This window comes from Pelmatolapia mariae, linkage group LG17 (assembly GCF_036321145.2).
Source record: "Pelmatolapia mariae isolate MD_Pm_ZW linkage group LG17, Pm_UMD_F_2, whole genome shotgun sequence".
Taxonomy (NCBI): domain Eukaryota; kingdom Metazoa; phylum Chordata; class Actinopteri; order Cichliformes; family Cichlidae; genus Pelmatolapia; species Pelmatolapia mariae.
Window position 1 is genome coordinate 1,660,002 of NC_086242.1, and position 21,550 is coordinate 1,681,551.

At 43.7% G+C, this 21,550-nt stretch overlaps 3 protein-coding genes across 3 annotated transcripts; 1 reads left to right on the top strand and 2 right to left on the bottom strand.

The window, feature by feature from the left end:
* Positions 1-2,160: 2,160 nt before the first annotated feature.
* Positions 2,161-7,432, bottom strand: plvapb (plasmalemma vesicle associated protein b). Its single transcript, XM_063501000.1, has 9 exons — positions 6,072-7,432; positions 5,587-5,763; positions 5,407-5,494; positions 4,850-5,051; positions 4,543-4,762; positions 3,699-3,848; positions 3,477-3,533; positions 3,190-3,294; positions 2,161-3,039 (listed from the first exon to the last, which is right to left on the bottom strand). The coding sequence occupies exons 1-9, from the start codon at positions 6,270-6,272 to the stop codon at positions 3,031-3,033; spliced, it is 1,209 nt and encodes a 402-aa protein (XP_063357070.1). The 5' UTR covers positions 6,273-7,432; the 3' UTR covers positions 2,161-3,030.
* A 1,548-nt stretch (positions 7,433-8,980) lies between these two features.
* On the bottom strand, positions 8,981-13,280 carry babam1 (BRISC and BRCA1 A complex member 1). The gene is made up of 9 exons (XM_063500996.1): positions 13,176-13,280; positions 12,111-12,560; positions 11,960-12,018; positions 11,765-11,885; positions 11,494-11,572; positions 11,388-11,412; positions 11,152-11,281; positions 10,967-11,053; positions 8,981-9,871 (listed from the first exon to the last, which is right to left on the bottom strand). Exons 2-9 carry the CDS (start codon positions 12,543-12,545, stop codon positions 9,671-9,673), a joined length of 1,137 nt encoding a protein of 378 aa, XP_063357066.1. The 5' UTR covers positions 12,546-12,560; positions 13,176-13,280; the 3' UTR covers positions 8,981-9,670.
* A 433-nt stretch (positions 13,281-13,713) lies between these two features.
* On the top strand, positions 13,714-21,293 carry ushbp1 (Usher syndrome 1C binding protein 1). The gene is made up of 14 exons (XM_063460346.1): positions 13,714-13,912; positions 14,903-15,126; positions 15,333-15,460; positions 15,657-15,820; positions 16,048-16,206; positions 16,328-16,575; positions 17,186-17,326; positions 17,455-17,543; positions 17,664-17,799; positions 17,930-18,143; positions 18,609-18,767; positions 20,022-20,119; positions 20,611-20,733; positions 20,845-21,293. Exons 1-14 carry the CDS (start codon positions 13,907-13,909, stop codon positions 21,008-21,010), a joined length of 2,055 nt encoding a protein of 684 aa, XP_063316416.1. The 5' UTR covers positions 13,714-13,906; the 3' UTR covers positions 21,011-21,293.
* Positions 21,294-21,550: the final 257 nt, after the last annotated feature.

Consider the following 21,550-nt stretch of genomic DNA (forward strand, 5'->3'; position numbering starts at 1 on the left):
TTGAACTTTTCCACATTTTGTCACATTACTGCCACAAACACGAATCAATGTTATTGGAATTCCACGTGAAAGACCAATACAAAGTGGTGTACACGTGAGAAGTGGAATGAAAATCAGACATGATTCCAAACATTTTTTACAAATAAATAACTGCAAAGTGGGGTGTGCGTAATTATTCAGCCCCCTGAGTCAATACTTTGTAGAACCACCTTTTGCTGCAATTCCAGCTGCCAGTCTTTTAGGGTATGTCTCTACCAGCTTTGCACATCTACAGACTGAAATCCTTGCCCATTCTTCTTTGCAAAACAGTTCCAGCTCAGTCAGATTAGATGGACAGCGTTTGTGAACAGCAGTTTTCAGATCTTGCCACAGATTTTCGATTAGATTTAGACACCAGACAGGTCAGGGATAAAGTTATTGAGAAATTTAAAGCAGGCTTAGGCTACAAAAAGATTTCCCAAGCCTTGAACATCCCACGGAGCACTGTTCAAGCCATCATTCAGAAATGGAAGGAGTATGGCACAACTGTAAACCTACCAAGACAAGGCCGTCCACCTAAACTCACAGGCCGAACAAGGAGAGCGCTGATCAGAAATGCAGCCAAGAGGCCCATGGTGACTCTGGACGAGCTGCAGAGATCTACAGCTCAGGTGGGGGAATCTGTCCATAGGACAACTATTAGTCGTGCACTGCACAAAGTTGGCCTTTATGGAAGAGTGGCAAGAAGAAAGCCATTGTTAACAGAAAACCATAAGAAGTCCCGTTTGCAGTTTGCCACAAGCCATGTGGGGGACACAGCAAACATGTGGAAGAAGGTGCTCTGGTCAGAAGAGACCAAAATGCAAAACGCTATGTGTGGCGGAAAACTAACACTGCACATCACTCTGAACACACCATCCCCACTGTCAAATATGGTGGTGGCAGCATCATGCTCTGGGGGTGCTTCTCTTCAGCAGGGACAGGGAAGCTGGTCAGAGTTGATGGGAAGATGGATGGAGCCAAATACAGGGCAATCTTGGAAGAAAACCTCTTGGAGTCTGCAAAAGACTTGAGACTGGGGCGGAGGTTCACCTTCCAGCAGGACAACGACCCTAAACATAAAGCCAGGGCAACAATGGAATGGTTTAAAACAAAACATATCCATGTGTTAGAATGGCCCAGTCAGAGTCCAGATCTAAATCCAATCCAGAATCTGTGGCAAGATCTGAAAACTGCTGTTCACAAACGCTGTCCATCTAATCTGACTGAGCTGGAGCTGTTTTGCAAAGAAGAATGGGCAAAGATTTCAGTCTGTAGATGTGCAAAGCTGGTAGAGACATACCCTAAAAGACTGGCAGCTGGAATTGCAGCAAAAGGTGCTTCTACAAAGTATTGACTCAGGGGGCTGAATAATTACGCACACCCCACTTTGCAGTTATTTATTTGTAAAAAATGTTTGGAATCATGTATGATTTTCGTTCCACTTCTCACGTGTACACCACTTTGTATTGGTCTTTCACCTGGAATTCCAATAACATTGATTCGTGTTTGTGGCTGTAATGTGACAAAATGTGGGAAAGTTCAAGGGGACCGAATACTTTTGCAAGCCACTGTATACAAATAGGCAAAGATGTTCTGCAAAAACGCTTTTGTGTCTGAACTTAAACACCGTGTTCACTAATCAAAGAGGAGGCGGTGACCGTCTCAGTGTTAATGCCCACGCACAAAATTCCTTAAAGGCTTCATAGGACACGAGTCTGGCCTAGAACCCACGGACACCAGTGCTGTGTTTCCTTCGTTAACGTGCTGTGCCAGGCCGTCACAGCAGCCGCCTCAGCTGCTGCTTGTTTGTTTCTTTGGTTTTTGCCTTTAAAAACTAAAAAGCATGTTTTTGTGAGTTAAGGCGGTTGGCTGTGACGTGCATTTGGACCACATAAGAATTATTACAGTGAAAAGATAACGCGATACAAGCTTAACCTCTGAAATGAAAGAACAGGTCTCATGTGTGTGAAACTGGTTGTCAGTCACCTGCAGTTTAGAGTTTCTGAGAATGTGGGCGTTTGTATAAAGATGGCTGTAACTATGTAACTGTAACAAGCACTTTTGTTTAACCCCGTAAAGCTGAACATCTGGTAAAATTTAAAAAACAAAACAAAACTGCATAACTGAAATGGTTGTTTATTTTTATTAAATATACAGTATTTACATAAATAGTAGCCATGAAACAGTCTTCCAGATAACCAAATAACACGACTTTTCATTGTATTTGTGTTGTTTTCCTGACATCTTTTTCATGTCCAAACGGATCCACAATAATCATAAAAGCAGACTTCTGTTTCCTGCCACAGGCTGGACGTGCTCAGCGACCTGTGCTTATGACAAGAAAAGGAAGCAGTAAAGCCTGAAAACAGCAACGAAACTGGAAAATGACAGTTCATGAAGACTCAGCTGTTTTGCTGTTTTTCTTTCTTTTCTTTAAGCTGATCATAAAAACAAAGTGTTTTCAGTCGAATTCATGATTTCTCTTTTTGACATCCAGTGTTTACGACTTCGAGCGACTCGGCTGACGTGACCACGTGTTTATGACTTAATGGACATCTGTACTGTCATCCGGGCTATGTTAACATCTCATGTGAAGACCTGCCAGCCACTGGGAAACTTAGCAGTTGCTATTTTAAGACTAGTCTGTTTATCACAGCCAAGTGAGCAGCTGCTGCCTGAAGCCGTGTCTGAGTCTTTGTTACATTTTTAATGTCAGCGGGACTAAATTTCATCGTTTCACAGCAAACAAAAGTATTTTTCCAGAGTCAGTTTTTCTACCTGCACAGAGAGACACACAAAAGGACATATGTACACCTATTTCTTACGTTTACCTGGGTACAAACATGCTTTCACAGCAGAAGTTCAAAAACACATAATGATGCAGTTACTATATGGAGGCAAAGTATCTGCACACTCTAGTATATACACATGCTTTAAAAAACAAAGTCCTGAGCGCTGTGGGCTGGATTTGCCGCTCTCCTCTCTCTGTGACCATCAGGACGCATTATTTCATTTCACCTGGAAGATAAAACATCAAAAAATTGTAAGTAAAATGAGCTGGACGTGTAAAGGTCTCATCCCTGCTCAGCATCAGTATTTTATCATTGTCACAGGGATGATATCTGCAGGCTGATGAAGCTTCGAGCTCGCAGCAATCTGAACGTTTACCGTTGGAGCTTTGAAGATGCCGGTCGTTCCTACAGAAGTCCAGTTAGTTGGAGTGTGTCTGCCCTGCAGCGAGGATGCCTGAAAGCCTGCAGGTTTAGCACCGGGCTGCAAAATAAAGGATTATTTCACTGTCATTTAACGTTAGACACAGTCAGCACATTAGTGCAGCTTTCTTTTGTGAACTTCTGCCTTCCTTTGTCATCTCGCTTCTCCATCTGTTCCGAGTCCTAATCAAGCTCTCGTTCTGTGACAGAGTATTTGTTTGTTTATTTGTTCGTGTCTTTTACCTTCATATTGGACAGTTGTTGTCTCAGTTCTTCCTTCTCCCGCAGTAATTTCTCAACCTGAGGAAAATACACACAGTGTAAGTCAAACAGTGTTTGTGTCTAATATGAAACTGTAGGATTTGCACTCTTATAAACGCAGATAAAAACAGGAACATAAACGGTGCATTTGCTTTGTAACGACACAGTGGGCTCTCACTTCCCGTCCATCCAGATCTGATTTACCTTATCGTCATGAGCTTTTTGTGCGATCTGCGACTGTTTGGAAGTTTTTTCAACAAACTCTGAGTGATTGCGTTGACACTCCTCGAAGTCGGAGATTAAGTGTTTGTTTTTCACTTCCAGCTCACTGGACTTTTCTTGAATTTCAGACACCTGAGAGCAAAACAGAACACAATTTTATTTTAATAATGGACAACATATAAGTAGATAGAATTTTTTTTTTGCTTCCCCTGCTGCAATTTTGTGTAAAAACATGAAAAATATCAAAATATTTATGACGTTTCGAACGTTTTTAAGCTGTTTTGAGAACTTTGACCCGACACTTTGAAAGCGTCCGAGGCTCATTTTAAAGTGCTGCATCAGCAGAGACACATACTTCACGTCTGCTTTGACCTGGCACTCGCCTCACAGGACATCTGTCTCTTTAGCTACATTTATCAGCAATGATACAATGCAGAGACTTCCTCCCTTGAGAAAGCCGTTTCCCATTCAGATTGTACTCTGGGATATTCCACAGAATTAACTTCTTCAGGGACAGTTCAAAAGTTTAAAGGCTGAAAGTGGCTGAAAATAAACACGTCCTCTCCCTCAAGTAGTTAATTTACTGAAGCAAACCTCTTTTATGCAGACATCTCTCTTCCACGGTATAGCTCACTATATTTATCTGACCTTTCAGAATAAAGTGAGAAGTGAAATTACGATTGCCTATCACCCCTTCTTTAAAAACCCAGATCTGGTTGATTGTTTGTCTGATCTGATGCATCTCTGAGTTGGCAGCAGCTGCACCAAAGAGTGATTTTAAAGTATAACCACGGTTCCACTGAGGCATTAAAAAGTGTTAAATTACCATTTTCCCCACATTGTCGAGATAAACCTGGAACTTATTCTCCACGTCTCTGGACAGGTTCGTGCAGCTGTTTTTTATCTTGTCCATATGCTCCCGCTGGCTGTCGCAGGTGAGGTGAAAGGTGAGCTGGTGAGGAAACAGTTTGTTAATCCGGTCCAAGAATCCTCTGGTCACTGTCGTGATGCCTTCTAGAGAATTTGCAAAGTCCTCTTTGCACTTGCTGGTGGAGGCAGAAAGAATAAAATAAAATGCTTTAACTTTGCTTATTTTTCAGGTTGTTTCAGTCGCACACGCCACACACACGTACCTGGTGTACAAGGCGTGCTGCTCCCTGAGAAAGGTGTTGTCACGCCGCAGCTTGACCACCTCGTCGTTGAGGCGCGTTCGGTCTTTGACGGCGCTGTCTAACTCATCCCGCAGATTCTGCACCGTCTGGGTGAAGTTTGAGTTGACAACGTCCAGCTTGGCTTCCTGCTGATCGTAGCGTCTCTTCAGATTACTCAGCTCGCCTGGAGGATACAGACAGAAACTGTCACAGGGAGACTCGAAGCGACGATTTTACTCTTATTAAGGCCAACTCCAAATAATTACTCTCACAGTAATGCTTATTAAGGCTTAACGCATAATTTATTAATGCTTCAGAGTTATTAGATAATGAGTTTCCAGATGGTTTGCAACATGTTTAACTGTTTAGTCAGAAAGAGATCAACCTCGCTACCCAAAAGCGTTTTGGATAAAAGATCCGCGGCATCGATATTCTTTTAACTGTTCACCTTTAGAATTACATCTGCAGACACTGTTTATGTCTCATGTTTGATGAGATGATAAATCCCTGAGAAGAAGAAGAAGCACTGAGGTACATACTGCTCGTGCTGCTTCTAGTGACCATAAGAGGGGGCTGTAACTGAGGGGGGGGACGCCGTGCTAGGTTCAGTAACCTGTTGCAGTCCTCCTGTGAAGAAAAAACACACAAACAAAGACATTTGAAGAATGATTCACGATTATATTTTCTTGCACTGGGGACCAACGGGGAAGTGAACTTACAGACTTTTTCTTCAAATCCTGCTCCGTCTTGTTGGCATCAATCTTCTGCTTCGCCATCTCTTTCTCCAGAGCTGCTCTCTCCTCAGCGCGAGCCTTCAGCTGAGCTTCCATCTTACTTTTCTCCTTCCTCAGGTCGATGTTGTTGTTACTCAGTTTATTGAAGCCCAGCTCCAGCTCCTGCAGGATAACAGCACTCAGCATCAAAGCCATCTCTGCTTCATACAGCTCTACATATGATAGTAGAACAACTGGGAAATCAAATAAAATACTAAAATTATTATAATTAGAAAAAAATATTTACAGTGGAAAAACAACATTAATGGTTTCTGAACATGACATCACTGAAATCTAAGAAAACCTCTCAAAAAATAATTCTACTAATAAGCAGTTGTATTGTTATTTAAGGTGGGCCTGGACATTCAAATGTCTTTAAAAATATTTGAATGCTTCAGTTTAATAAACTAAACTTAGACCAGCTCACTGACCTTGACCCTTTTCTCTGCTGCAGTCTTCTCCGGCTGTCCATAGATGACAAAAAGCACCAAGCTGACAATGATGAGCGACTGGATGAGAGAAGAAAAGAGGAAGACGATCCTCATGTAGTAGCCGCAGCTCTTCCCTTTGGACTTGTTCAGGTGCCTTACCTCTGGGCTCAGTTTGGCCCGAGAGCAGCTGGAGCTGTACATGACTGACTACAGAGAAATTATTTGTCCATAAAGAAAATCCGCAAGTATTCCCCTCTGGAAGATGGAAGAAGTCGAGCGTGCAGTGAGGTGATGGTTTCCCGGTCTTCTGCTCGCCTTTTACAGCTCTGCAGCACTGCCGACGTGAAGAAGCAGACAGGCACAAGTGGCAGGCAGTGATGGACGTAAACAATGACCCTTAGGTGTCCAGAAGGGTCATGTTTATAATTGGTGCTAGAGGCACACTTCCTGCCCATCCCAGCCCAACCTCTCCTGCCTCTTCCCCTCCCGTCCCTAATCAGCCTCTGTCGCAGGACAGCCTCCTGCTGCAAAGCTGCCCAAGTTATCAGAAACTTTCCATGGAACGTTTGAAACAAAAATAAGTTGGTGTGATGGGAATTATATTTAAAGATCTTCAAGACATAAATAAATTTACAGCTTTTCAACAAAAACTGTAAGAAAACCTTCAGTTCTAACAAAATGTGCTCACGCTGCCTAAAGAAGTCGCCTTTGCAGAGGACTGTGGCTGCATGCTCTCCTGTAGTGGAATCTACTAACTCTATTAAATGACCTTAAATTAGGGTTTAAAATAAGCGAGCAATCACTTCATTATGCCCCGGAGGTAACGTTTGGACCCACTTTTGCCTTCAGAACCGCCTTAATAATTTGTGGCACAGAAACAACAAGATGCTGCAAACATTTCTCAGAGATTTTGGTCCATATTGCCGCGACAGCATCACAGCGCCCTGCGGTCATAGATATGGACCTAGCAACAACACCCAGGCTGGGCTGCAGCAGGATGGGTCCATGATTTCATGCTATTTGCAGCAGAAATCAAAACTCAGCAGACCGGGCAACATTTTTCTAATCTTCTGTGGTCCAATTTTGATCATCAGTTTCCTGTTGACAGGTGAGGCCTCCTGCTGCTGGGGCCCATCTGCCACAGTCGTTCATAGATGCTCTTCTACAAACGTTGGTTGAAGCGCTCTGGTTTTTCTTTGTATTACTGTACGGTCTTGACCTTACAGTACAAAGTAACAGTTGTGATTTGCCACTACATAAATAAAACCTCTTTTTTAACACTAGAGATGGTTGTGCAGTAAAATCCCAGCAGATCAACAGTTTCTCAAATACACCAAGCAGCTCAGCGGGCATCAACAAGCACGCCACGTTCGGTGGCCTCTAGAGACAAAACACAAGCAAACTCCAAAACACAACGGAAGTGCTCCAGGACGCTAGGGGGCAGTGTTGAGCTCGATTTGCAAAATAAACGGCAAGTTTGTTGCAAACACATGGAGTTGGATACCGGCGGAAAACACCTGCAACAAAAACAACCACACTTATATATATTCAAATAATTTTTTTTAAAAAGTTCATTTACCTGTTACTACCACACACTAAAATCCGGTCGCTGGTACTTCCTGGCTTGTGTAGCCACTAGGTAACAAAAGCTCAACACTGCCCCTAGCGTCCTGGAGCACTTCCGTTGTGTTTTGGAGTTTGTACGTGTTTTGTAGTTTTGTAGTTTTGTATGTGTTTTGGAATTTGTACGTGCTTTGTCTCTAGGGGCCACCATACTAAGCCACTGATATTTTCTCAGATCAAATCAGTCAGGACTCATGTCCACCAGAATTAAAAGCACAGACGTTCAGTACTTTAGTAAGACTGCTTATGTTACCCATGACTTCATGTGATATAAAAATAATGAAGAAACAACAGGAAATATTACCCATCAGTGCCCTATTTAATTATAGCTGCTGCAGACTGATCGTATTCCCCTGGTGCTTGATGAACAATATAAACCATTTAAGGAGTAAAAGCAGAAAATGCCAAACAAAATTATTTTTTTCCCAGCATATCCTGTCTTGAACGAGCACGGAAAGGAGTCGTGGTAGTGGAGGAGTGAAGGAGTGAAAACAATAGGGACCTGTCATTCTTTGGGGATGGGGAATAACAAATTCTCCCTGCAGAGCGCAGACACCCTTCACCCCCCGTCCCACCCACGGCATCCACGGTTGAGCTGGTGACGTCAGGCGCAGTCTGGTCTGCCGGGGAAGGGTGTGAAAGGGGAAAGGGCCTCTAAGCCTGAAGCTTTCCTGCTCCCTATTGTCTCCCTGACAACCTGTCCTCAAGTGGAAAAAAACTTATTTATGAGGCACGTTAAGAGTGACAGAAGACAACGAGTCGGGAAGACTCGTTAGATAACGTGAACAAAAGCAGGAAACCAACTGGCTGAAGACCGTGATAAGACACCTTTTAAGATAACAGACTAGACATCGTTGAGGTGACGGGAAAACATATTTTACCACTAAAGCGGTGATTCTCAACGTGGAGGACAGAGCCAATGCAGCTCACGAACAACAAGGGGAAAATATGGAGTGGAACCAAACTGAATGAATATGATAAAGACATGACTGATGCTGTCAGTACTTCACTAACATTCAGCTGGCTTCAAACAGCACGTGAAGCATCAGAACAAGACTGAGAACCTCCACACTGAATTAATCTTCATGCTACAACTGGAGAAGACTTCCTGTTTACAATGGGGTCTGCTGCTCGACTGCTTAATCACCCGCCGTATACACGAATACAGACATCTGAGCTGCAGTGAAATCATAGTTACAGCTGAAGAACAGCAGAGGCTTTGCTGCCATCTCCTGACAAAACCTAGACATTAAAAAATAACGACAAATACATGAACATGACAAGTGTCATTAAACGAACGTTGTTTTAATCCACAGAAACAGTTTTACAAATGTAATCTGTACACAACATGTTTCGAGTGCATCTACGGGCAGTACAAAGGGCCATTTTTACAATCATACCCTTTATTACTTTTTCATTGCCTATGTAACATAACGTAAGTGTGACAGCTAAGAAAGAAAACAAGCCATTATAAAACAGAAAGTAGATTAAAACAGGCAACAGAGGAAAAGGCAGGATCACATACTTTATGACATGTATCTCTGTGATTCACTACTTCAAATTGAGGTTCATTAGTTTCCTGATCGCCTGCTTTGGAGCAGTGTGGTGTGTGTTAGAAAGAAAGCAATAAGGGATGAATGATGCCTTTACACCGTTTAGCTGTTCTTGAACTATTCTTACTGCTTTTACCCTTTTCTTGGATTCTGGGACTTTTAATCATTCCCACGACACCTGCAGCTAACAACTGCATGTTTTTTGCAGTTAAGATGAAGAAAAATCACTCGTCTATTTTAGTATGGACATACAATGTCTGTGCAGTTGGCAACTCACCAAACCCCTTGGTTATCCTTAGATCTACACCTACATCCCAAATAATACATGAATTACAGCAGCTAAGAGAAAAAAATGGTCATAATGTGGAGGAAAAACCAAAACACGCGTGCGTGTGGATTTCACAAAGAAGCCAGTGTCCCATTTTAAACTGTTGCCTCAATGTCCTGGGGGTCGTCCCCCTCCAGCAGGCTGTAAGATGCATGACTCTGGAAAGGCCTTTGTAAAGGGTGAGCCAGAAGTTTGGCCATGCAATTGTGCAGCTCAATGGCAGGTCCGCCTAGGGAAACCTCAAAGCGATAACACATGCCCTTAGAGTCCAGGTTACTGAAAGAGGTGTAGTTGTCCTGGAGAAAAAGCAAATACTCAGTTTAAGAGTATGCAAGAGAATGTCAGGTGAGACAGTGTAAAACAGCTTATTACATACAAAATCAAAAGGCTGGTGCTGGTTTTTAGTGTCAGTACAGTAGTTTTATCATCACTGGGTGTGAACACAAGAGCAGAGAAGGGTTTGAAGGAGAGTCGGGTGTGCAAAAGCTCCACAGCCCAGAGTTTGCCATCGCTGTCTTACAATGTGCAGAAAATTTTTTAAAAGATGAGCTTGGAGGTATAGATGGTTCATTTTTTCAAATATATATTTTGGGGGGCTTTTAGCCTTTAATGAGATGGGACAGTGGAGAGAAGACATGAAAGCTGGGAGACGATGCAGGGGACGACATGCAGTGAATTGCCTCAGAGCAGACCTCTGCAAGAGCTTTAATACGGGGTGGCTGTAGCTCAGGTGGCAGAGCAGGTCAGCCACTAACCAGAAGGTCGGTGGTTCGATCCCAGGCTGCTCCAGGCTGCATGCCAAATATCCTTGGGCAAGATACTAACCCCATGTTTGCCTACTGGTGGTGGTCAGAAGGCCCGGTGGCGCCAGTGTCTGGCAGCCTCGCCTCTGTCAGTGCGCCCCAGGGCAGCTGTGGCTACAATGTAGCTTGCCATCACCTTTATTTTATGTTCCTCTGCTTTCTTATTCCTCATGTTAATAATCATCCACACTTTCCCCCCCTTTGGTAACACAGTAACTGCATCGCTGTGGCACAGCATGAAGCCTTAGACTGTCACTGACCAGGTGGTTAAAGGAGTCACCTTTAACCACCTGGTCAGTGACAGTCTAAGGCTGCGGTCAGTTTGAGACTGGATACTATTCGATGCAACGGTTTATGGACCGAGAGCTCTGATGAATGTTTCCAGCACCTTGTTGAACCTGTGCCATAAAGATTTAACCCTTAATTGACCATGGGCCCACCGGCGGGCCCATTTTACAGGTAAATTTGAAGGGCCGGTCAATAAAGGGTTAAGGCAGTTCTGAAGGTAAAAGGGCGTCAAACCTGGTACATGGAGCTGCTGCACACAGTTTGAACCAATAACCCTTCATCACCAGCTTCTGCACTCACCCTCCAGCTGGTCTCATCCCCCTGCTCTTCCACCCCGTTGTGCAAATAGACCACGTCGAAGAAAAAATATGGTGACTGCAGCATTTTCTGTGACAGGACAGAGAAACACAAAGTGCACAGTCAGGAACAGGTCGCACGTGTAAAAACTAAAATACAGACACAAAGAGAGACTGTGCTGTACTTACACTAACAGCCTCAGATGGGTTGAACTGCAGCTGCCCAGCATGACGGCTGTAGATAAGCACAGTCCGCACCACATACGGAGGCGGGATAGTCTGAATATTATCCATCAACGGCAGCTCGATTTTCTGACGTCTGCAAAGGCACAAAATGAGTAAACAGCTCAGTTGAAACACTTATATGTTTAGAAGCTAAAAAAACTCGCATTTTTAAGCAAATTTACAGCAGATCTTTTACTTACATGACATTAAGGAGATCTTCCAGGTCTATAAAAGGGGAGTTAAGGGTCAAAACCAAACATCTAGAAGTTACTAGCATTTTTTTTGTCAATTTCAGTAAAAGGATACTGAAGGACTCGCACACGTTGGTCTCCAGGTCATACAAGCAGCTACACAGCTCCCTGGGATCAGAGGTAAAGCCTGACAGCTGAGATATGTCCACAGATGGATTAAATGATGTTACATTAGGGAAGTGCATTCAACTGCCATAGACAACAACAAAAAAAAAAAAGGAACTACACGATCATACCCAAACAAACGGCTAAAAGTGTTTTGAGTCTTCTACATTTTTTTAGAAGTAACACATAAAAAAGAGCATCCTAACAGCTCTCGTACTCACCCACAGGGCGTCATCGTTGACGACCACCAGAGCAAACTCATGCCGTTTGTCAATCTTGTGTTTTGTTCTGACAAACATCTCAATCATCTTCTGGGATATGTTCAGAGCATTTGTTTTAGACCTAGGTGAAAAACAGTCAAATTAGGGGGTGAAACTTTGACGACACACAATGAAGTTTAACATGCAGCCGCCTACCCGTTAAAGGACTCCAGCTTTGGCAAAGACATCTCTTCAGAAAGATCTAAGCAGATAATCTGTCATAAAAGAGAAGAACTGACAGTGAAAATGACTTTTTTTTTCTTTTTCTTGTGACTCTTCAAAAATCAGAAATGCTAAGTGGACCCACCACTTTCTCTGGGCAGTTTACGCGGGGCACTCTGAGCTGATACTCTGCCGGTGAAGGGACGGACGTGGTGAGTGTGGGGTGCTGCTGTGTGGACTTTGGCCTGTCTTTGGTTGACACGGCCGTAGTGGACAGTGGTACCGCAGCACTGGCCGCAGCAGTCGCACCTGTGACGGCAGTGGGAGCCACAGCCTGAGCCGTAGACACTGAGATGGTTGCAGTGGTGGAACTTGGAGGGCTGTCGCTGGTCGAGGCCTCACCTTCTCCCTCCACACGACTTCCCACGGCAGGCTGAGATATGCTGGAGTTCCCGTTGCCTCCGAGGCTGCCAGTGCTGCTGCGTCGGTCCTCAGCACCCTCGGGGTTGGAGCGCGTTCGAGGTCGGAGCTCTACGAGACGCTCCTCTCCATCTGCTGGGCCGGGCTCTGGTGTGTCCATTGATAAAGGAGGAAGCTACAGAAGTGGAGGTGGTGAGGTGAAGTTAGATAAGTTATTCTGGATCTCAAAGATTTCTAGCATTTAACAGGTGATGGAATCACTTGACATTAAAAGGCTGGTATAATATTTTTAACTTTGCTTGCTGTCCATCCTTCACAAAGACCAACAAGTGCAAATCCACCTAAAATCCTAAACACGGGCTTCTCGTAAACGGCAAACACCGCTTGTCCCTATCTTACAGAGGGCACATTTACACCAGACCACCACACAACCATTTTCATCAACTTTAAAATCATATTTTTACTTTCAATGCAAACTCAGTCCAGTGTAAAGTTCATTTACACAAAAGGACTGCTTCTCTACGTGTTAGCTCGAGTGTAATGTGTAGATAAACGCGGTGGTGTATATTTACAGGAAATATTATTAATTGGCAAAAGCTTGAGTCAATGCGACCAGAAAACCTGACAAAGTGCTAAAAACCACAGCAGACAGAGCAGCTGATGCTCCGCGGCTGTAGCAACATTAGCCGTTAGCATTAGTTAGCTTTAACTAAAACAAATACGTCAAATCAGTCACTCTGTGAACTAAAGTATAACTTTTACATTTGGAAGAAGAAGAAAACACACTTACTTAATTATTACGACAGGTCTTGTATTTATATACGGTAAAAACTCATTGAGGACTGAGAAATATTCCAACAGCGAGCTAACGTTTGTTTTGAACGGACACTTCCTGAACGGAAATGAAATAACCAGAAACTGGAAGGGGTACAATGGAATTGTGGGTAATGAAGTTTATGGGTTGTGGTGCTCAAAAACAGTTTTGTTGACCTAATAATATAGTTTTTACTGCAGTAACAGTAGTAGTAGCATAAAAAGCTTTGTTTGAGTCCACAGATACTGTCATGCATAAGTAATCAATTGATTTATTGATGTATTGAATTTATTCTACCAAAGTGAGTCTTTTACTATATTTTTGCCAACACTGGTGTGCAGAATGTATCCAAAAAATAAACAGGTAGCATTTTCCTGCATATATATCACATTATAACCAGATAGGATAATTCACACCCCCTTTGGTCATAATCAGACATGGAAGCACACTACGGACAAAACAGGAAAGGACTCAGAGTGAAAGGGAATGGGTGGGGATGACTTTTCCACTTACTTCACCCATCACACAAAACAGTGTTAGGCAGACATGGAGAGAGCAGACTTATTACAGAGACTGACTGACTCTTGGAAAATATAATTACACAAAATAGTAGGACTGAAGAAAACAGACCCTCATTTTGTCAATTTTTTTTTTTTTTTTACACGTGATAAACTGAGTCACTTCTGCAGTCACACAGATCAGCGAGCATGGAGGTAAGTTATGATGAAATGTTTGAGGGATTGTTTTGAAGGTGTAGTGAGATTGGGAGCAACATAAATCCAGTAAAGCTTATGATATGTGACACAGTATACGAGTTTGTAATGACGTTCAAAGCTGTCACTGGTAAATGCCTAATGCAGATGTCGCATGTTGCTCCAATATGCCCCATAAGAGAAGAACTGTTGTTTGCAGAACTGCTGCAGCCTAATAATAGAGACTTTTAAATGATTTAATCTGCACCATCGATAAGGCAGAGTAAGACTTTTTACTGTTTGAAAACATGCACTTTGCACATAAGTAATTAAATCCACAAATCTGAAATCAGAGAGTTGGTCTGACAGTATGTGTAAGGTCTTTATTCCCCCTTTTCATGCCTAAATGACTTTTCTCTGACACTGACTGGGAATAGTTTGATAATGAGGATAAGGAATTTCAAGTATGTTGCCAACTGTGGCCTGCACCATATATACGTGTGTTATTAAAAAAGATGTATGTGTTTAATTGTTTAAAAAGTACATTTTCATTCTACATCTAACTGTAGTTAATTCCATAATAAAAGAGTTACATTTTGTTCTGATTCAACATTTTGTGTCTGAGAGATTTGTTCAGTGTTCTTCATGAAAACAATAGATGGTTCGGTCCACAAATATTTGCTTGGCAGGAAGTTGGATGTCAGGATGTTTTAGTTTCCTCCTTTTCCGCTGCTCAGAACAATAGCTGCCAAACATGTTTGGCTCAATAGCGTAACAGATTTTTAATGCTGATACATTATATAATTAGATTATTTTGCTGTACTCGCTGAAAGGTGCTTGTTCACAGGAAGAAAGAAGGCTGCATACATCGGGTGTGATGTGTGTTATTATTGGTGCACACAGAAGTGACAGATTGCAGAAATATACAAAAAAATACAGCAAAAAACTAAATGAATGGGACCACCAAGTTATTTTTTCTTTCAGTCCAAACACGACTCCATGTTTCTGTAGGATTTCAGGCGAGGCAGATGTGACAGTCTGGATGCAGGGTCAAGGTGTGACAAGGAGGCAATGAGCCCGAGTGACTATATCCCCCTCTACCACGAGGGCTGTGACCCTGCAGTCATCCTCGAGCCTACACCAGCAGAGCTGGCTCAGTGTGAGGCTGAAGTGGGCACGCTGCTCAACATCATTGCTGAACTGAACAAGAAGATGGGGTCACTAAAAGCTCCGAGGTAAGCGAGGCGCCCGGCGCGACGGCTGGATTTGCTGCAGCATCACCTTTGGCTCGACTTTGACTTGAATACTAATGCCATCCTTACAAGACACCTGAAATCTGTGGATTTGTATTCATCCTTGTGGGCAATACCACACATATTTTCACATTAATAGGGAGTTTGATATTCAACTTATAGCTCGTCTAAACGCACTACTCTTGCAGTGAACCAGATGACACGAGACCGCCGGCTCCATCCAGGCCTCTGGTTCCAGATCTACTGTCTCACCGGCTCGTTAGAAGCAGCCCAGAAAGAAACAGCCCAACATCTAAACCTCCGCTGAATGACCAAGGTTGGCGTTACCATAGCATCACTCGTTCATCAGCAGATCTTATCAGTTTGGATGCCATGCACTTTCATCCAATCCAGAAGCTTCCACCAAAGAGAATGATTAATATTTTATGTTTATGTCCTTTATTGCATATTTTATGTTTGTTAGAGCATCATATACTGCATACATCCCTGCACCTTTGCTTTCTATCCACTAGGAGGCAGTGGTGTTGTCTGGAGCAAACTGCAGGAGGTTTTATCGTCAGTGGAGGACTCCATCAGCTTCAGAAGGACCTGGGCGGCCCCCATCACAGCTTCTGACCAGGAAAAGCACAGAGAGCATCTGAGAGCAGCTCAAGAGAACTGGGTTAAAGCCAGCCAGGTATAAGTTAAAAACAAATAAGAATAATCACAATTAAAATATCTATTAAGTAATTTAAAGCTGCAAAGCCCAAGAAAAAAGAGCTTCAGTGTCCATATACTGACTCTTCTTCTTTCATAAAAAAAGAAAATTCAGCACGGATCGGTTTATGAGAAAAAAATGTCATTGTTCAGACTATCCTTAGACTCCCATCAGTCCCTTTCATGATCCTGCTTCATTTCTGACAGATACTGGAAGAGATGGAAAGAGAGTTTGGGATTTCGTGCCGGTCGAGCTTCCCAAGAGACCAGTACCAGGAAGACACGCTGGATGGGGACAAACAGGAGTCTGCTCTCAGAAGCCCCCCACAGAGCAGCATCAGCCAGGTGGAAGAGGAGAAGAACAAGGTGGGAGAAGATGTCTCGTACTTTATTAACCAGAATGAATCTCATTCAGCGGACAAAGATACACTAAACACTACAAGAGACTGACAAGAATCAGTGCAGCTGCCTTTCTCCTGTGTTTCAGCTGGTTGGTCTCCATAAAGCCTGGAGGTCTGGCGGCCACATTCCTTCCTACCGGTCCACTGCTGGGGCCCTAAGTCCAGACTGGGCCCCGCCCCCCTATCCCGGTTCACCTTTACTCCACAGGAGAGCCAACAGAGCTGTGACGCCTCTGACTGTGGGTGGGGATGGATCTCCGCTGGGATCAGTTAACTCGGGCAGTCCCTGTCCCAGCCCACTCAGCCTGGAGTCTGAGACAGAGCGGCTCAACAGGTGGGAGTGATTAGCAGCTTAGAAGGTTTAGGAGTTATAAATAAAAATAAAAACTCGACTACCACATTGTTGACACACGCTGTCCCTGTATTTACATGTCTGTAAAGAAAGACACAGATACAGTTTTTATTGACCCGTTCACTTACTAGACTTATGACTATGTGTTCTTATAACCTCCCACAGCTCATTTAAAGATTCAGGTAGATATCTGTAACAGGTACACTGGTTCTTATCACCTTTCTGCTCTAACAGAGTACTCAAAGCATTTTATACAACATGCCACATTCACCAGTGCTTTCTGTTTAACATTCACACTCTGACTTGGGATTAGTTTTTTATGCCCAAGGATAATTAGCATACAGGCTGAAGGAGCCAGGGATCGAACCACCAACCTTGCGATCAGTAGATGACCTGCTCTACCTCCTGAAGACCGCCTCAAAGTGCATATAAGGGTCAAATCTCAAATCTCACTGGTCTGATTGATGATGTAATTGCTGAAGTTTAACTCAACCAATCAAGTAAATCGGCTTCTTCCTTAGTGACATGTGTTATTTTCATCATTAAAGCCATTTCACTCTTAATCGCCTCATCCTCACTCACTTTACCGCAGATGCATCGAGAGGCTGAAGGCCAGAAACGAACGTCTCACTGCAGCTCTGGAGCGAAGGAAAGGAGAGTCGGAGCAGATCAATCTCACGCTAAACAGGCTTGAGTCCGACTGCTCGGCCCTGCAGATGGCTCTCAGATACTGGTACAAATAAATATTTCTGTCTGTGTCAACGCTGGACGAGTTTGTTATCACCTGTCAGAAACCATCAGCACGCGCAGGTCGGTTTAACAGTATTAGCAAGGTCACGTTTTGTCTTTTGTGACTGACAGTGAGGAGTGTGAAGAGGCCTATGGCGAGCTGCTGTCGCTTTATGACGCCAGGAAGCAGCAAAGCAGTCCTCAGCAGAGCGTCTCAGCAGGTGATGGAATACCGAGTTTTTATACTGCTCGCACCAAAGGGCACTCAGACACTGACATGTACAATATACGGCTTTCAAGCATCAGACACAGTTGGGTTCTCTCTTTTTCCCCATCATCAGAGCCGGTCGGTGACAGTCAGGACCCAGACAGTCCATTAGCTCAGCTGAGGAAAATGGGAACTGAAGAGCTGTCCACCTCCTTCTCAACAGCAGGGGTCACAGAGGAGACGGAAACACCGAGTCACACGGGGCAGAGGTGATGTTTTAAAACGCTTACACACAACAAAGCTGATGAAAGAGTTCGAGATCACCGCGTAGGAACTTCAAATATGCAAATTTCTTGGGCTCCGCTTTTGTCAGCTTGTTCACTGCAAGTAACCCCACAGGACGCCCGAGCCCGAGGATCGGGAGGCGGCTCTCCGGCAGCAAATTGAGCGCCTGAAGAGGGACCGGGCAGCCATTTGCCTCCCTAAGCCAGGTCCAGGAGCAGAGGCCAAACTGAGCCCACCTGGACAAAGAGGGGGTCACATGACTAAAGACAAACCTGCTGATAACAAGAAGGAGAAGGCTTCCCTGTTTTATGAACTGATCTCAGTCAGGGTATGACGTACATTACAATCACACCATGCCCAGGAAAAAAAAAATAAAAGCATGCACAAATATGGATGCGAAGAGATTATGAGTAAAACTGAGATTTATTCTATAAAAGGAGTAAAATATTTAGATTGCATACTTTCCTAAAACACTGTTTGCATAGTACTCTAAATACAAATACAGGATATAGTGGATGAGACGCCATGAATATACAGATTGGCCTTTATAATAAATTCATAATAACTCAAACAAAAGTGCAAACCAGCTAAACGAGACAGAGTTTCATGAATTTACATGCAAACAAAAAAGAAAAATCAAGGGACACAACATCAGGATATTCTAAAGAAATCTTCATGCATTGACAATCTGAGGTAATATTTATCAAATCAATGGAGGAACCAAAGCTGGGCTTTTGTGCCTCATCCTATCATGTAGCTGCCATTTACTCTTTAAATAACCGCTTTTGTTCAGGAGGAGATGTCAGATCTGCGAGCTTTAATCCGCCTCAAGGAGAAAGAGCTGAGGTGTCTGGAGTGGAGTTTAATGGGCCAGAAGGCTCAGGGAGCAGCTGGAGTCTTCATCCCAGAAAGTCTCCAAGAGGAGGTGGAGGATCGTAGGACTGAACAACAGGTAGGATACACTCCTGCAGCAGCAATCCAGACGGGGTTTTATCCTTTCTTTTTTTCAAATTGGAAAATAATACAAAGTCAAGGTGAAACGAGCAAGAGGGAGCAGGACGCTGGTCTACTGTGACAGACCCGATTCAAATATGGGTGCCCCACGTGGGAAATCACACATCTACAAAAGCAGAATCCCTCCAGGCCAGGAAGGATATTTTGGTTCCACAAGGTCTTCTGCTGAGCTGTCCTGTCACTGCAGCACAGATTCATACCGCGCATCTCTGTCATTGTCAAATGACAAAGAGTGGAACAGCTCCTTTAGCTTTTCGTCACCCCGTGATGTTAATTTGCACTGGCTGTTTGCCTCCAGATCACAAATGTGAATAGCTTTCAAACTTCATGTGCTGCACGCTGCCTGGTGTCTGCAGACTGTATCCTGTTTGGCTACTTCACCTAAAATCTCAGTCAGCGCCCATGCCGTGTAATAAATGCTCCCGCGTACATGCAGACGTCTGAACCAGCTGATTTTGCTCAGCTGGAGAAATTAGACCCAAGTATTATGTTCGTGATACGGTCAATGATAAAAACAAATGATGTGAATGTTAGAATCAGAATACGTTCGAGGAAATAATGTGGTCACATCGCTCCGAGACAGTAAGAACAGTAACTGACCACAGGCAGGGATGGTTCCTCTGTCTCTCACTGAGCGCGCTCCTGTCACTGGCCAACACGTCATGTAGTGGGAGGTATCGTCCAGCGTCGTCCTTATCCTGGACAACGTCCACCTCTCTGACACCACTTTGAGAGTCCAGCTCCATCCCCACAACACTACTGTCCTCGTGGATCACTTTATTCGGTCTGTCGGACACTGAACTGTAAGAAATACTGGCGACCACCAGTGCTACGCCCCAGCCTCGTAGTAGCTCGTATGGTATGAATTAGAAAATCTCAATTAATTGCATTCACAAGATTTTGAGAAAACTTGACCTCTGACCTTGACCTTGAGGTCAATATTGGGATATCAAATCCACCTCATTTTCAAGTTATCATACTCACAAACTTTGGTGTCCACGCCCAACAGCGTCCCATCAGCCTTAAAGTGTAAAAACACTTCAGAGCTAAAAACACGAGACATTGCATGACGACAATCTGAAACGCCTGGGAGCCACAGCTTTAGATTAAAGTGCACATACGCTAGAAGAGAAGTGAATGGAAGACACCTTTGGGACTTTGGGCGTTATCCTAACTGAACGTTGTGTTTCAGAGGCTCTGTGAGAATGCAGCAAAGCTCGGTTGTGAAGGGGACATCGCTGGTTATAGGACAAGACCCATCCTGAAAGAGCTGCAGGCGGTCCTGCAGAGGTGAGGGTTGGATTCTGTCTTTTCCATACCTATCGATGTTATATGGCCTCTATATAGAAGCACTTTAGCTCTTGACAACTTTTGGTTTCGTGTCTTAACAATAAAATCTGATAATAATTATGATAGTGATTATCTGGATGTTGAATATGTGGACGTACTTGAATATAATCAGGTTTGAAAATGCGTCATACGTCTCAGACATCTCTTGGCCGCTTTGAACTGTTGCTTAGGAACGCTGCAGACTTTGCACATAAAGAATTTCTAGCTGTTTCTCTCCACGATGTGCTTCAGAGAGCACCTTTTCTCTTCTGACCTAGAGTGCTGAATACTTTTAAATAAAGCACTCCTGTTGACACAGTGCGTCACAGCGGCTCTAAGGCCAAGGACGCATATTAAATATGAGTCTGTGAGTAAACATCTTTTGTGCTTGCAGCAAAATGAATAACCTCACAGCATGTTTTCTCCACTGACCTCACTATTTCTTTTTCCAGGGAGCAAGCCTTGAAGAAGCGGCTGGCTTTGGTCCATGAGTCACTGAACGCAGCCGTCTCAGACAGTTCCTCCCACAGGAGGGACAATGCAGAGCAGATAGCTCGCCTCACACAAGCTCACAGGTGAATGGAAAAAGAAAGCTGCTGATTATACTTCTTTGGTGTTTGTTCATCAGGCCCTTTGTGCTCAGTTTGAGTCAAAGTTAAAAAGTCATGTGGATCTTTTCATCGCAGCAAAGCCTTGAGTTCATACCGTCAGATACGGAGGAAGTATCGGGAGCAGGTGTGGCGGCTGGAGCAGAAATTGGCGGCCTCGATGGAGAGTCGACACGGCCAGGGCGGAGCTGCAAAAGCTGCAGAGGAAGCCTTGGAGTGGAGGAGGGAAGAGACTGTTTTATAAGACATCAAGTCTTCGCTGAAAGCCATCTCGACATCCATATCTTAATCACATAAGCTACATGTATAAATATGACGAGTATAGCTTTCTGCTTTTATCTAGTTTATATTAGATGCTTATATTTTTAGCCTTTTTCTGTAAAGAATATCTATTTATCTAGCAATCATTAATGACATCCAGCACTTTCTTTGGCTCTTGGGGGGTAAAAAATAAAACATAGAAAACACTGTGATTTCTACCTTTTCGATTATGTAAGATTTATCAATAAACTGAATTGGACTCTAAAGCTTGGCGTCTCTAAAAGGATCCACATGTCACAAGACACATTAGACAAACAGCTGGGACTCAAAGACTGAGCCCACTAAAGGCCTCGGGACTGACCTCAACAGTGCACGCGTCCATTTTCCTGCAAACGCCAACTCTACGAAGCCGCTGCCAGGCATCCTTCCTTTTGTGACCGAGCAGGGTTAGTAGTCGACGTAGTAGTGTAACTACTCCTTTTCTAAGCCTCGCTTCACTCTCGTATGTCTAAACTTACCTTGT

Coding starts and splice junctions, on each gene's coding strand:
- plvapb (XM_063501000.1), bottom strand. CDS start 6,272: ATGTACAGCTCCAGCTGCTCTCGGGCCAAACTGAGCCCAGAGGTAAGG. Junction 5,764..6,071: donor CAGCAGAGAAAAGGGTCAAG/GTCAGTGAGCTG, acceptor GTTATCCTGCAG/GAGCTGGAGCTGGGCTTCAA. Junction 3,849..4,542: donor TCGACAATGTGGGGAAAATG/GTAATTTAACAC, acceptor TTTTGCTCTCAG/GTGTCTGAAATTCAAGAAAA.
- babam1 (XM_063500996.1), bottom strand. CDS start 12,545: ATGGACACACCAGAGCCCGGCCCAGCAGATGGAGAGGAGCGTCTCGTA. Junction 11,054..11,151: donor ACCCATCTGAGGCTGTTAGT/GTAAGTACAGCA, acceptor GTCCTGTCACAG/AAAATGCTGCAGTCACCATA. Junction 9,872..10,966: donor GGGATGAGACCAGCTGGAGG/GTGAGTGCAGAA, acceptor CTTTTTCTCCAG/GACAACTACACCTCTTTCAG.
- ushbp1 (XM_063460346.1), top strand. Junction 15,127..15,332: donor GGGTCACTAAAAGCTCCGAG/GTAAGCGAGGCG, acceptor CTACTCTTGCAG/TGAACCAGATGACACGAGAC. Junction 15,821..16,047: donor ACTGGGTTAAAGCCAGCCAG/GTATAAGTTAAA, acceptor CATTTCTGACAG/ATACTGGAAGAGATGGAAAG.